The sequence below is a fragment of the Cricetulus griseus genome, chromosome 8 (assembly GCF_003668045.3).
Source record: "Cricetulus griseus strain 17A/GY chromosome 8, alternate assembly CriGri-PICRH-1.0, whole genome shotgun sequence".
Taxonomy (NCBI): Eukaryota; Metazoa; Chordata; class Mammalia; order Rodentia; family Cricetidae; genus Cricetulus; species Cricetulus griseus.
The window spans coordinates 54,106,041-54,120,539 of record NC_048601.1 but is presented as its reverse complement, the minus strand read 5'-3'; the positions used below and the strand labels follow the sequence as shown (position 1 = coordinate 54,120,539).

Sequence of the window (14,499 nt, the reverse complement as noted above, 5' to 3'; positions counted from 1 at the left end):
AAGGAAATCCCCCATAATTCATAGTCCGTGAAAGACCTTACCTGAGCCTCCAAACAGGCTGTACTCCTCCTCGATCTGGTCTTCCACGATGTGTTTTCCTGCCATCATTATCCTGAGGTTTCCTTGAACAGCTACTGAGATTCTCTGAAAGAGGGCCTGGTCTTTCCTCCTGTCCTGTTCTAGAAGCTGTGTCTAGGACTCTCTGGCTTCAGAGGCATGCTGTGTGGTCTTATATACCCATGGACACATGGTGGGAAGGCACAGATTTCCAGATCCAATCATTCAGTGGCAGGGTGTTCCGACCTGAGCTGCTTATCTCAGAAGGTACTACCACTTTGATCAAGGCTAAATATGTAAACTAAGTAAACATTCCCTACTCAAGCCGGGCATTGTTTGAACACGCCTATAATCCCACCCCTTGGGAGGCAGAGGCAGGTGGATCTCTGCGACTTTGAAGCCAGCCTGGTCTACAGAGCAAGTTTCAGGACAGGCCCTAAAGCAATATGGAGAAACCCTGTCTGGAAAAACAAAACCAAACCAAAATAGTCCCTACTTAACCCTAGAGTTGGATTCCAGGGACAGTTTCAGGGGTACACTTTGCTGAATACTGTCTAGCCAGGGTTCCCTAGGTCAATGAACTGATCTATTTACCTATGTATGTATATATGTATGTATGTATGTATGTATGTATGTATGTATGTATGTATGCATCTTTCTTTGTATCCCTTTATCAATCTACATATGAACATATCTATCATCTATGGTCTATCTATCTATCTATCTATCTACCCATGTGTCTATGAACATACTTAGAGTCATTTTTTGCAATAGCTTCCTGTCTCTGGGCCAGCTAATCTAAGGAGGCTCACCTGTGGATGGAAGAACCAAGAATGAGGTAGCGGTTCAGTCTAGGAGTTGGGATTTCTCAGTTGGTCTTCAGGGACAGCTGGTGATCAGTGAACACCAGAATGTCCTCAAAAATATGGTGTAATGCCAGTTGAGGAATGGACTTGAAGGCAAAGAGCAGAAGCCTCATTCTAAATGCCCTTCTAGAGGCTTACAACAGAAGGCAATGTCATTATCAGAGGTGAGAATTCCCAGTTCAGGCTCAAGGTAAAAATTTAAGAACCCGATTTTCATGTAGGTTCTTCAAACCATGCAAGTAATATTCGGTACGTCTCACGCCTTTAATTTCAGGACTCCAGTGTGCTCTTTTTAGCCACTAGAGACCTGGTGGGAGTGGCTGGGTTTCCAAGATTCAATCATTGAGTGGAGGGTGCTTGGCTCTTGTGCGTATCCCAGAAAGTGCTAGCACTTTTAATCAAGACTATACAATAAAATGAAGTAAAGTCTTCCACCTCAAACCCGTTTGGTGTGAAGAGGTCAAGGAAAGGCTTAATGAGAGGCACTCAGTTTTCCTTTGTCAATGAAAGTATCTGTCTATCTATCTATCAATCTATCTATCTATCTATCGACCTATCTATCTATCTATTATCTTCTATCATCTATCTATTATCCATCTATCTATATCTATCTATCTATCTATCTATCTATCGACCTATCTATCTATCTATCATCTTTTAGTATTCCTAAAATCTTTCCTTAGAAGAAGTTCCTTACTCTGGTCCAGCTAATCCAAGGATGGTTGCCTTTGGATGGAAGACCCAAGGCTACAGTCGTATTTCTGTGTGTGAGATTGGATGTGTCAACTGGTCTTTAGTGAACCCCACAATGTCCCCCAAATGGTTGCAATGCCAGTTGAGGAATGGACTTGCATGCAAAAAGCAAAATCGTCCTTGTTTAGTGTCCTTCTATAGGCGTGAATGAGAAGGCAATGTCATTATCAGAGGTGTGGAAACCCCCGTTTGGGCTTCATGTTAAATGTTAAGCACCAGAGTTTCTGGGATTGGAGAAATGGTGAGCAAGAAATATTATGCAGGGCTCACACTTTAATCCCAGCATCGGGCAGACACAGGCAGATGGATCTCTGAGTACAAAGCCAGCCTGGTCTACATGTGTGTTTTGGGAGCCATGCGGCTTCCTATGGAGAGACACTGTCTCAAAGCATCCACACAAACAGACATGGAAACCTCATGTGATGGGCAAGAGTGTCCCAAGTGTCTACCCCCACCCCACCAAACTCCCTCCCCCTTGCTTCCCAGTGCCTATTGATTGTTGAAAAACTCACTCCAGACAGAGAATGTAGGAAAGAGATAATAATTTATTAGAGTGTGACACAGGGGTGCCTCCCAGGTTGACCTTGTTTATAGGCAAGTTGGGTTCACATTATTCCAAGCACAGTCTTTGGAAGAGTGGTCCTGGGTTTGGGGGAGCCACCTGCCAATCTGGGAACCGGAAACAAAGAACTCATCCAACCAATATCCACGGGTCTGGGAAAGTCTCAATGGTGTATAGAGTCAGTACTTCAGCTCTTTGGCTTCTGTAATTCTGATCCCACGGCACCTGCTCACCCATGAGAAAGGCTCAGGAGTGTGGTGTAGTCCCTAGCACCCAGCAGAGTTGCCAGTAGTCCAATAAAGACATTCTCTGGGGCTTGAATGCACAATCAAGTGGTCTTCTCTGGAGGAGCTTCACAAGGTCTTCAGACTGAGTCTTCCAGGTGGGCTTGTGGAGATAAACGCCAGGCTTTCATTTGGACGAGGAGGCTGCATCAAGACTTGGGTTGGGGACAGATGGTGGGTTGCAGAGCAAGGAAGGGCATTGAGATGGAGAAAGTTTGGGGCAGGAGTGCCTGGCTGAAGGGAGTTAGTTGGTGGTGAAAGTCCATCATGTTTCTGGGCGTCTGATCAAGTGATCAGTGTTCAAAGTGGAGGCTGCGGCGGCAGTGTGGTTGGCGGGGGCGGGGGTGTTGGCAGGGGCCGAAAGCCCTGGCTTGAGGCACTGAGATGTTGGGGCAGTGGGATTGTAGCTCGACATCTGGGGTGGACGAAGGGGACAGAGGCTGGAGTGCTGGGCTGGGAGGTGGTAGGCTGCCCCATTGACTAGAGCCAGAAGCCTGTCCTGAGGGTGAGCCTGACTGGTGGCCTCTCCCCATGGCCCTGGTTGAGTTGGCAGCAGCTCGTCCTCCCTCTTGGGGACGGTGGCTCAAAGTGTCCACGGTCACAGCTGGAGAGCCTGAGTTATCAGGGGGCTGGAATCCCTTCAAGCAAGACAATGCACTGGCTGCCCTGGACACTGGGTACTGGCTCTGGACCTGTTGACAAGAGCTGGTGTTACCCCATGTCCAACGACAGTCCAAACAAGACGAAATGTTGAGGCATGGAAAGGCTTCTGGCAAGCTATCCATGCTCCAGCAGGAGACAAAGGGAGCCTTCCTGATGGGCCATGAGGTATTGTTCATCAAAGTCTGGCTAATACCAAAGGCATAGAAACCAGCCAATGAAAACCAGGGGTCCTCTGGACCCTCCTGGTACTTTCCTTCATCCCTCTGTGTTGCGAACCCTTCCTCTGATCCAGGAGTCTTCAAGTGATCTCCATACAGGCCACCCATCAGTGTGTCTCTGAGAGGCTTCAATTTATCTGTTGGCGGAGACAGGCAGAGTTAGGAGGGCAGAAAGCAGAAGACATGGAGGGAATCAAGGGATAGAGGAAGCAAGACTCAGGTGGAGAGCCTTTTGCTTGGGTGGGAATGGGGCAGAGCAGGTGCCAGCCACTAGGAGTAACTATGCTCACAGCTGTGTAGCAGCTATAGGACACCGCTCTTTGGATGTCTAACTAAACAGGACCAAGAAGCTGCCACTCGTGCGCTAGATGGTCCTCAAACCCATTCACTAATTAATTTTTTTTTAATTTTTGAGACAGGATTTCTCTGTATTGTTTTTGAGCCTGTCCTGGAACTCACTCTGAAGACGTTATCTGGCCTAGAACTCACAGAGGTCCTCCTGCCTCTGCCTCAGAGTGCTGAGATTAGAGTTGTGTGCTAAACACCCACCTTTCTAACTGAACTTATGGACCAGTCTGGGCCATTTAGTGTGCCCCTAATTCAAGAAGTTTTTCAATAAAGAAGGAGAAAATAAACCTCTAGGAGTTGGTGGCCCATGCCTTGGATCCCAGCGCTAGCCAGGAAGAGGCAAGAGGATCCTGTGAGTTCAGAGACCAGCATGGTCCAAAAGACCTAGTTCCAGAATAGCCTCCAAAGCCACTGAGAAACCCTGTCTGACAAAATAATTAAAAATAAAAAAAAAATGTATGAACTTGGGATACAAGTCAAGGTCAAGGGTAGAGTGTTTGCCTAGCTAGTGTGAAGGCCTGAATTCAAACTTGAAATTCAGAAAACAAGAGTGAATGACACCGGAACAACAACAGTAACAAAATGCTCTCCTTTTGGTTCCCCCATGAGCTGCTTCTATGTACGGTCACAAGAAACCTCAATAGGCACCAGCTATGGGGTGAGGCAAGCTCAAATATTCCATCTACTGCAAGGCGGGCAGTTGGCCACTTCTGCCCAGCTGTAAGCTGCTCTAGTTCCAATACCCGGGGTGTACTAGCCAGAAGACCTGGTAGGTGTGGAAAGACTCTTGCAAAGACAGCAGTCCCTCTCCCATCCAAAAGGAAATCCCCCATAATTCATAGTCCGTGAAAGACCTTACCTGAGCCTCCAAACAGGCTGTACTCCTCCTCGATCTGGTCTTCCACGATGTGTTTTCCTGCCATCATTATCCTGAGGTTTCCTTGAACAGCTACTGAGATTCTCTGAAAGAGGGCCTGGTCTTTCCTCCTGTCCTGTTCTAGAAGCTGTGTCTAGGACTCTCTGGCTTCAGAGGCATGCTGTGTGGTCTTATATACCCATGGACACATGGTGGGAAGGCACAGATTTCCAGATCCAATCATTCAGTGGCAGGGTGTTCCGACCTGAGCTGCTTATCTCAGAAGGTACTACCACTTTGATCAAGGCTAAATATGTAAACTAAGTAAACATTCCCTACTCAAGCCGGGCATTGTTTGAACACGCCTATAATCCCACCCCTTGGGAGGCAGAGGCAGGTGGATCTCTGCGACTTTGAAGCCAGCCTGGTCTACAGAGCAAGTTTCAGGACAGGCCCTAAAGCAATATGGAGAAACCCTGTCTGGAAAAACAAAACCAAACCAAAATAGTCCCTACTTAACCCTAGAGTTGGATTCCAGGGACAGTTTCAGGGGTACACTTTGCTGAATACTGTCTAGCCAGGGTTCCCTAGGTCAATGAACTGATCTATTTACCTATGTATGTATATATGTATGTATGTATGTATGTATGTATGTATGTATGTATGTATGCATCTTTCTTTGTATCCCTTTATCAATCTACATATGAACATATCTATCATCTATGGTCTATCTATCTATCTATCTATCTACCCATGTGTCTATGAACATACTTAGAGTCATTTTTTGCAATAGCTTCCTGTCTCTGGGCCAGCTAATCTAAGGAGGCTCACCTGTGGATGGAAGAACCAAGAATGAGGTAGCGGTTCAGTCTAGGAGTTGGGATTTCTCAGTTGGTCTTCAGGGACAGCTGGTGATCAGTGAACACCAGAATGTCCTCAAAAATATGGTGTAATGCCAGTTGAGGAATGGACTTGAAGGCAAAGAGCAGAAGCCTCATTCTAAATGTCCTTCTAGAGGCTTACAACAGAAGGCAATGTCATTATCAGAGGTGAGAATTCCCAGTTCAGGCTCAAGGTAAAAATTTAAGAACCCGATTTTCATGTAGGTTCTTCAAACCATGCAAGTAATATTCGGTACGTCTCACGCCTTTAATTTCAGGACTCCAGTGTGCTCTTTTTAGCCACTAGAGACCTGGTGGGAGTGGCTGGGTTTCCAAGATTCAATCATTGAGTGGAGGGTGCTTGGCTCTTGTGCGTATCCCAGAAAGTGCTAGCACTTTTAATCAAGACTATACAATAAAATGAAGTAAAGTCTTCCACCTCAAACCCGTTTGGTGTGAAGAGGTCAAGGAAAGGCTTAATGAGAGGCACTCAGTTTTCCTTTGTCAATGAAAGTATCTGTCTATCTGTCTATCAATCTATCTATCTATCTATCTATATATCTATCTATCTATCTATCTATTATCTTCTATCATCTATCTATTATCCATCTATCTATATCTATCTATCTATCTATCTATCTATCGACCTATCTATCTATCTATCATCTTTTAGTATTCCTAAAATCTTTCCTTAGAAGAAGTTCCTTACTCTGGTCCAGCTAATCCAAGGATGGTTGCCTTTGGATGGAAGACCCAAGGCTACAGTCGTATTTCTGTGTGTGAGATTGGATGTGTCAACTGGTCTTTAGTGAACCCCACAATGTCCCCCAAATGGTTGCAATGCCAGTTGAGGAATGGACTTGCATGCAAAAAGCAAAATCGTCCTTGTTTAGTGTCCTTCTATAGGCGTGAATGAGAAGGCAATGTCATTATCAGAGGTGTGGAAACCCCCGTTTGGGCTTCATGTTAAATGTTAAGCACCAGAGTTTCTGGGATTGGAGAAATGGTGAGCAAGAAATATTATGCAGGGCTCACACTTTAATCCCAGCATCGGGCAGACACAGGCAGATGGATCTCTGAGTACAAAGCCAGCCTGGTCTACATGTGTGTTTTGGGAGCCATGCGGCTTCCTATGGAGAGACACTGTCTCAAAGCATCCACACAAACAGACATGGAAACCTCATGTGATGGGCAAGAGTGTCCCAAGTGTCTACCCCCACCCCACCAAACTCCCTCCCCCTTGCTTCCCAGTGCCTATTGATTGTTGAAAAACTCACTCCAGACAGAGAATGTAGGAAAGAGATAATAATTTATTAGAGTGTGACACAGGGGTGCCTCCCAGGTTGACCTTGTTTATAGGCAAGTTGGGTTCACATTATTCCAAGCACAGTCTTTGGAAGAGTGGTCCTGGGTTTGGGGGAGCCACCTGCCAATCTGGGAACCGGAAACAAAGAACTCATCCAACCAATATCCACGGGTCTGGGAAAGTCTCAATGGTGTATAGAGTCAGTACTTCAGCTCTTTGGCTTCTGTAATTCTGATCCCACGGCACCTGCTCACCCATGAGAAAGGCTCAGGAGTGTGGTGTAGTCCCTAGCACCCAGCAGAGTTGCCAGTAGTCCAATAAAGACATTCTCTGGGGCTTGAATGCACAATCAAGTGGTCTTCTCTGGAGGAGCTTCACAAGGTCTTCAGACTGAGTCTTCCAGGTGGGCTTGTGGAGATAAACGCCAGGCTTTCATTTGGACGAGGAGGCTGCATCAAGACTTGGGTTGGGGACAGATGGTGGGTTGCAGAGCAAGGAAGGGCATTGAGATGGAGAAAGTTTGGGGCAGGAGTGCCTGGCTGAAGGGAGTTAGTTGGTGGTGAAAGTCCATCATGTTTCTGGGCGTCTGATCAAGTGATCAGTGTTCAAAGTGGAGGCTGCGGCGGCAGTGTGGTTGGCGGGGGCGGGGGTGTTGGCAGGGGCCGAAAGCCCTGGCTTGAGGCACTGAGATGTTGGGGCAGTGGGATTGTAGCTCGACATCTGGGGTGGACGAAGGGGACAGAGGCTGGAGTGCTGGGCTGGGAGGTGGTAGGCTGCCCCATTGACTAGAGCCAGAAGCCTGTCCTGAGGGTGAGCCTGACTGGTGGCCTCTCCCCATGGCCCTGGTTGAGTTGGCAGCAGCTCGTCCTCCCTCTTGGGGACGGTGGCTCAAAGTGTCCACGGTCACAGCTGGAGAGCCTGAGTTATCAGGGGGCTGGAATCCCTTCAAGCAAGACAATGCACTGGCTGCCCTGGACACTGGGTACTGGCTCTGGACCTGTTGACAAGAGCTGGTGTTACCCCATGTCCAACGACAGTCCAAACAAGACGAAATGTTGAGGCATGGAAAGGCTTCTGGCAAGCTATCCATGCTCCAGCAGGAGACAAAGGGAGCCTTCCTGATGGGCCATGAGGTATTGTTCATCAAAGTCTGGCTAATACCAAAGGCATAGAAACCAGCCAATGAAAACCAGGGGTCCTCTGGACCCTCCTGGTACTTTCCTTCATCCCTCTGTGTTGCGAACCCTTCCTCTGATCCAGGAGTCTTCAAGTGATCTCCATACAGGCCACCCATCAGTGTGTCTCTGAGAGGCTTCAATTTATCTGTTGGCGGAGACAGGCAGAGTTAGGAGGGCAGAAAGCAGAAGACATGGAGGGAATCAAGGGATAGAGGAAGCAAGACTCAGGTGGAGAGCCTTTTGCTTGGGTGGGAATGGGGCAGAGCAGGTGCCAGCCACTGGGAGTAACTATGCTCACAGCTGTGTAGCAGCTATAGGACACCGCTCTTTGGATGTCTAACTAAACAGGACCAAGAAGCTGCCACTCGTGCGCTAGATGGTCCTCAAACCCATTCACTAATTAATTTTTTTTTAATTTTTGAGACAGGATTTCTCTGTATTGTTTTTGAGCCTGTCCTGGAACTCACTCTGAAGACGTTATCTGGCCTAGAACTCACAGAGGTCCTCCTGCCTCTGCCTCAGAGTGCTGGGATTAGAGTTGTGTGCTAAACACCCACCTTTCTAACTGAACTTATGGACCAGTCTGGGCCATTTAGTGTGCCCCTAATTCAAGAAGTTTTTCAATAAAGAAGGAGAAAATAAACCTCTAGGAGTTGGTGGCCCATGCCTTGGATCCCAGCGCTAGCCAGGAAGAGGCAAGAGGATCCTGTGAGTTCAGAGACCAGCATGGTCCAAAAGACCTAGTTCCAGAATAGCCTCCAAAGCCACTGAGAAACCCTGTCTGACAAAATAATTAAAAATAAAAAAAAAAAAAATGTATGAACTTGGGATACAAGTCAAGGTCAAGGGTAGAGTGTTTGCCTAGCTAGTGTGAAGGCCTGAATTCAAACTTGAAATTCAGAAAACAAGAGTGAATGACACCGGAACAACAACAGTAACAAAATGCTCTCCTTTTGGTTCCCCCATGAGCTGCTTCTATGTACCGTCACAAGAAACCTCACTAGGCACCAGCTATGGCGTGAGGCAAGCTCAAATATTCCATCTACTGCAAGGCGGGCAGTTGGCCACTTCTGCCCAGCTGTAAGCTGCTCTAGTTCCAATACCCGGGGTGTACTAGCCAGAAGACCTGGTAGGTGTGGAAAGACTCTTGCAAAGACAGCAGTCCCTCTCCCATCCAAAAGGAAATCCCCCATAATTCATAGTCCGTGAAAGACCTTACCTGAGCCTCCAAACAGGCTGTACTCCTCCTCGATCTGGTCTTCCACGATGTGTTTTCCTGCCATCATTATCCTGAGGTTTCCTTGAACAGCTACTGAGATTCTCTGAAAGAGGGCCTGGTCTTTCCTCCTGTCCTGTTCTAGAAGCTGTGTCTAGGACTCTCTGGCTTCAGAGGCATGCTGTGTGGTCTTATATACCCATGGACACATGGTGGGAAGGCACAGATTTCCAGATCCAATCATTCAGTGGCAGGGTGTTCCGACCTGAGCTGCTTATCTCAGAAGGTACTACCACTTTGATCAAGGCTAAATATGTAAACTAAGTAAACATTCCCTACTCAAGCCGGGCATTGTTTGAACACGCCTATAATCCCACCCCTTGGGAGGCAGAGGCAGGTGGATCTCTGCGACTTTGAAGCCAGCCTGGTCTACAGAGCAAGTTTCAGGACAGGCCCTAAAGCAATATGGAGAAACCCTGTCTGGAAAAACAAAACCAAACCAAAATAGTCCCTACTTAACCCTAGAGTTGGATTCCAGGGACAGTTTCAGGGGTACACTTTGCTGAATACTGTCTAGCCAGGGTTCCCTAGGTCAATGAACTGATCTATTTACCTATGTATGTATATATGTATGTATGTATGTATGTATGTATGTATGTATGCATCTTTCTTTGTATCCCTTTATCAATCTACATATGAACATATCTATCATCTATGGTCTATCTATCTATCTATCTATCTACCCATGTGTCTATGAACATACTTAGAGTCATTTTTTGCAATAGCTTCCTGTCTCTGGGCCAGCTAATCTAAGGAGGCTCACCTGTGGATGGAAGAACCAAGAATGAGGTAGCGGTTCAGTCTAGGAGTTGGGATTTCTCAGTTGGTCTTCAGGGACAGCTGGTGATCAGTGAACACCAGAATGTCCTCAAAAATATGGTGTAATGCCAGTTGAGGAATGGACTTGAAGGCAAAGAGCAGAAGCCTCATTCTAAATGTCCTTCTAGAGGCTTACAACAGAAGGCAATGTCATTATCAGAGGTGAGAATTCCCAGTTCAGGCTCAAGGTAAAAATTTAAGAACCCGATTTTCATGTAGGTTCTTCAAACCATGCAAGTAATATTCGGTACGTCTCACGCCTTTAATTTCAGGACTCCAGTGTGCTCTTTTTAGCCACTAGAGACCTGGTGGGAGTGGCTGGGTTTCCAAGATTCAATCATTGAGTGGAGGGTGCTTGGCTCTTGTGCGTATCCCAGAAAGTGCTAGCACTTTTAATCAAGACTATACAATAAAATGAAGTAAAGTCTTCCACCTCAAACCCGTTTGGTGTGAAGAGGTCAAGGAAAGGCTTAATGAGAGGCACTCAGTTTTCCTTTGTCAATGAAAGTATCTGTCTATCTATCTATCAATCTATCTATCTATCGACCTATCTATCTATCTATCATCTTTTAGTATTCCTAAAATCTTTCCTTAGAAGAAGTTCCTTACTCTGGTCCAGCTAATCCAAGGATGGTTGCCTTTGGATGGAAGACCCAAGGCTATAGCCGTATTTCTGTGTCAACTGGTCTTTAGTGAACCCCACAATGTCCCCCAAATGGTTGCAATGCCAGTTGAGGAATGGACTTGCATGCAAAAAGCAAAATCGTCCTTGTTTAGTGTCCTTCTATAGGCGTGAATGAGAAGGCAATGTCATTATCAGAGGTGTGGAAACCCCCGTTTGGGCTTCATGTTAAATGTTAAGCACCAGAGTTTCTGGGATTGGAGAAATGGTGAGCAAGAAATATTATGCAGGGCTCACACTTTAATCCCAGCATCGGGCAGACACAGGCAGATGGATCTCTGAGTACAAAGCCAGCCTGGTCTACATGTGTGTTTTGGGAGCCATGCGGCTTCCTATGGAGAGACACTGTCTCAAAGCATCCACACAAACAGACATGGAAACCTCATGTGATGGGCAAGAGTGTCCCAAGTGTCTACCCCCACCCCACCAAACTCCCTCCCCCTTGCTTCCCAGTGCCTATTGATTGTTGAAAAACTCACTCCAGACAGAGAATGTAGGAAAGAGATAATAATTTATTAGAGTGTGACACAGGGGTGCCTCCCAGGTTGACCTTGTTTATAGGCAAGTTGGGTTCACATTATTCCAAGCACAGTCTTTGGAAGAGTGGTCCTGGGTTTGGGGGAGCCACCTGCCAATCTGGGAACCGGAAACAAAGAACTCATCCAACCAATATCCACGGGTCTGGGAAAGTCTCAATGGTGTATAGAGTCAGTACTTCAGCTCTTTGGCTTCTGTAATTCTGATCCCACGGCACCTGCTCACCCATGAGAAAGGCTCAGGAGTGTGGTGTAGTCCCTAGCACCCAGCAGAGTTGCCAGTAGTCCAATAAAGACATTCTCTGGGGCTTGAATGCACAATCAAGTGGTCTTCTCTGGAGGAGCTTCACAAGGTCTTCAGACTGAGTCTTCCAGGTGGGCTTGTGGAGATAAACGCCAGGCTTTCATTTGGACGAGGAGGCTGCATCAAGACTTGGGTTGGGGACAGATGGTGGGTTGCAGAGCAAGGAAGAGCATTGAGATGGAGAAAGTTTGGGGCAGGAGTGCCTGGCTGAAGGGAGTTAGTTGGTGGTGAAAGTCCATCATGTTTCTGGGCGTCTGATCAAGTGATCAGTGTTCAAAGTGGAGGCTGCGGCGGCAGTGTGGTTGGCGGGGGCGGGGGTGTTGGCGGGGGCCGAAAGCCCTGGCTTGAGGCACTGAGATGTTGGGACAGTGGGATTGTAGCTCGACATCTGGGGTGGACGAAGGGGACAGAGGCTGGAGTGCTGGGCTGGGAGGTGGTAGGCTGCCCCATTGACTAGAGCCAGAAGCCTGTCCTGAGGGTGAGCCTGACTGGTGGCCTCTCCCCATGGCCCTGGTTGAGTTGGCAGCAGCTCGTCCTCCCTCTTGGGGACGGTGGCTCAAAGTGTCCACGGTCACAGCTGGAGAGCCTGAGTTATCAGGGGGCTGGAATCCCTTCAAGCAAGACAATGCACTGGCTGCCCTGGACACTGGGTACTGGCTCTGGACCTGTTGACAAGAGCTGGTGTTACCCCATGTCCAACGACAGTCCAAACAAGACGAAATGTTGAGGCATGGAAAGGCTTCTGGCAAGCTATCCATGCTCCAGCAGGAGACAAAGGGAGCCTTCCTGATGGGCCATGAGGTATTGTTCATCAAAGTCTGGCTAATACCAAAGGCATAGAAACCAGCCAATGAAAACCAGGGGTCCTCTGGACCCTCCTGGTACTTTCCTTCATCCCTCTGTGTTGCGAACCCTTCCTCTGATCCAGGAGTCTTCAAGTGATCTCCATACAGGCCACCCATCAGTGTGTCTCTGAGAGGCTTCAATTTGTCTGTTGGGGGAGACAGGCAGAGTTAGGAGGGCAGAAAGCAGAAGACATGGAGGGAATCAAGGGATAGAGGAAGCAAGACTCAGGTGGAGAGCCTTTTGCTTGGGTGGGAATGGGGCAGAGCAGGTGCCAGCCACTAGGAGTAACTATGCTCACAGCTGTGTAGCAGCTATAGGACACCGCTCTTTGGATGTCTAACTAAACAGGACCAAGAAGCTGCCACTCGTGCGCTAGATGGTCCTCAAACCCATTCACTAATTAATTTTTTTTTAATTTTTGAGACAGGATTTCTCTGTATTGTTTTTGAGCCTGTCCTGGAACTCACTCTGAAGACGTTATCTGGCCTAGAACTCACAGAGGTCCTCCTGCCTCTGCCTCAGAGTGCTGAGATTAGAGTTGTGTGCTAAACACCCACCTTTCTAACTGAACTTATGGACCAGTCTGGGCCATTTAGTGTGCCCCTAATTCAAGAAGTTTTTCAATAAAGAAGGAGAAAATAAACCTCTAGGAGTTGGTGGCCCATGCCTTGAATCCCAGCGCTAGCCAGGAAGAGGCAAGAGGATCCTGTGAGTTCAGAGACCAGCCTGGTCCAAAAGACCTAGTTCCCGAACAGCCTCCAGAGCCACTGAGAAACCCTGTCTGACAAAATAATTAAAAATAAAAAAAAAATGTATGAACTTGGGATACAAGTCAAGGTCAAGGGTAGAGTGTTTGCCTAGCTAGTGTGAAGGCCTGAATTCAAACTTGAAATTCAGAAAACAAGAGTGAATGACACCGGAACAACAACAGTAACAAAATGCTCTCCTTTTGGTTCCCCCATGAGCTGCTTCTATGTACCGTCACAAGAAACCTCACTAGGCACCAGCTATGGCGTGAGGCAAGCTCAAATATTCCATCTACTGCAAGGCGGGCAGTTGGCCACTTCTGCCCAGCTGTAAGCTGCTCTAGTTCCAATACCCGGGGTGTACTAGCCAGAAGACCTGGTAGGTGTGGAAAGACTCTTGCAAAGACAGCAGTCCCTCTCCCATCCAAAAGGAAATCCCCCATAATTCATAGTCCGTGAAAGACCTTACCTGAGCCTCCAAACAGGCTGTACTCCTCCTCGATCTGGTCTTCCACGATGTGTTTTCCTGCCATCATTATCCTGAGGTTTCCTTGAACAGCTACTGAGATTCTCTGAAAGAGGGCCTGGTCTTTCCTCCTGTCCTGTTCTAGAAGCTGTGTCTAGGACTCTCTGGCTTCAGAGGCATGCTGTGTGGTCTTATATACCCATGGACACCTGGTGGGAGGGCACAGATTTCCAGATCCAATCATTCAGTGGCAGGGTGTTCCGACCTGAGCTGCTTATCTCAGAAGGTACTACCACTTTGATCAAGGCTAAATATGTAAACTAAGTAAACATAGCCTACTCAAGCCGGGCATTGTTTGAACACGCCTATAATCCCACCCCTTGGGAGGCAGAGGCAGGTGGATCTCTGCGACTTTGAAGCCAGCCTGGTCTACAGAGCAAGTTTCAGGACAGGCCCTAAAGCAATATGGAGAAACCCTGTCTGGAAAAACAAAACCAAACCAAAATAGTCCCTACTTAACCCTAGAGTTGGATTCCAGGGACAGTTTCAGGGGTACACTTTGCTGAATACTGTCTAGCCAGGGTTCCCTAGGTCAATGAACTGATCTATTTACCTATGTATGTATGTATGTATGTATGTATGTATGTATGTATGTATGTATCTTCCTTTGTATCCCTTTATCATTCTACATATGAACATATCTATCATCTATGGTATATCTATCTATCTATCTATCTACCCATGTGTCTATGAACATACTTAGAGTCATTTTTTGCAATAGCTTCCTGTCTCTGGTCCAGCTAATCTAAGGAGGCTCACCTGTGGATCGAAGAACCAAGAATGAGGTAGCGG

The 14,499-nt window shown here is 47.3% G+C and overlaps 3 protein-coding genes across 3 annotated transcripts; all 3 read right to left on the bottom strand.

Moving 5' to 3' along the window:
* Positions 1–2,815: 2,815 nt before the first annotated feature.
* Positions 2,816–4,776, bottom strand: LOC113837020. The gene is made up of 2 exons (XM_027428833.2): positions 4,611–4,776; positions 2,816–3,540 (listed from the first exon to the last, which is right to left on the bottom strand). The coding sequence occupies exons 1-2, from the start codon at positions 4,675–4,677 to the stop codon at positions 2,816–2,818; spliced, it is 792 nt and encodes a 263-aa protein (XP_027284634.1). The 5' UTR covers positions 4,678–4,776.
* Positions 4,777–7,392: 2,616 nt separating this feature from the next.
* Positions 7,393–9,357, bottom strand: LOC113837021. The gene is made up of 2 exons (XM_027428834.2): positions 9,192–9,357; positions 7,393–8,117 (listed from the first exon to the last, which is right to left on the bottom strand). Exons 1-2 carry the CDS (start codon positions 9,256–9,258, stop codon positions 7,393–7,395), a joined length of 792 nt encoding a protein of 263 aa, XP_027284635.1. The 5' UTR covers positions 9,259–9,357.
* A 2,498-nt stretch (positions 9,358–11,855) lies between these two features.
* Positions 11,856–13,822, bottom strand: LOC113837029. The gene is made up of 2 exons (XM_027428989.2): positions 13,651–13,822; positions 11,856–12,580 (listed from the first exon to the last, which is right to left on the bottom strand). The coding sequence occupies exons 1-2, from the start codon at positions 13,715–13,717 to the stop codon at positions 11,856–11,858; spliced, it is 792 nt and encodes a 263-aa protein (XP_027284790.1). The 5' UTR covers positions 13,718–13,822.
* Between the last annotated feature and the right edge of the window lie 677 nt (positions 13,823–14,499).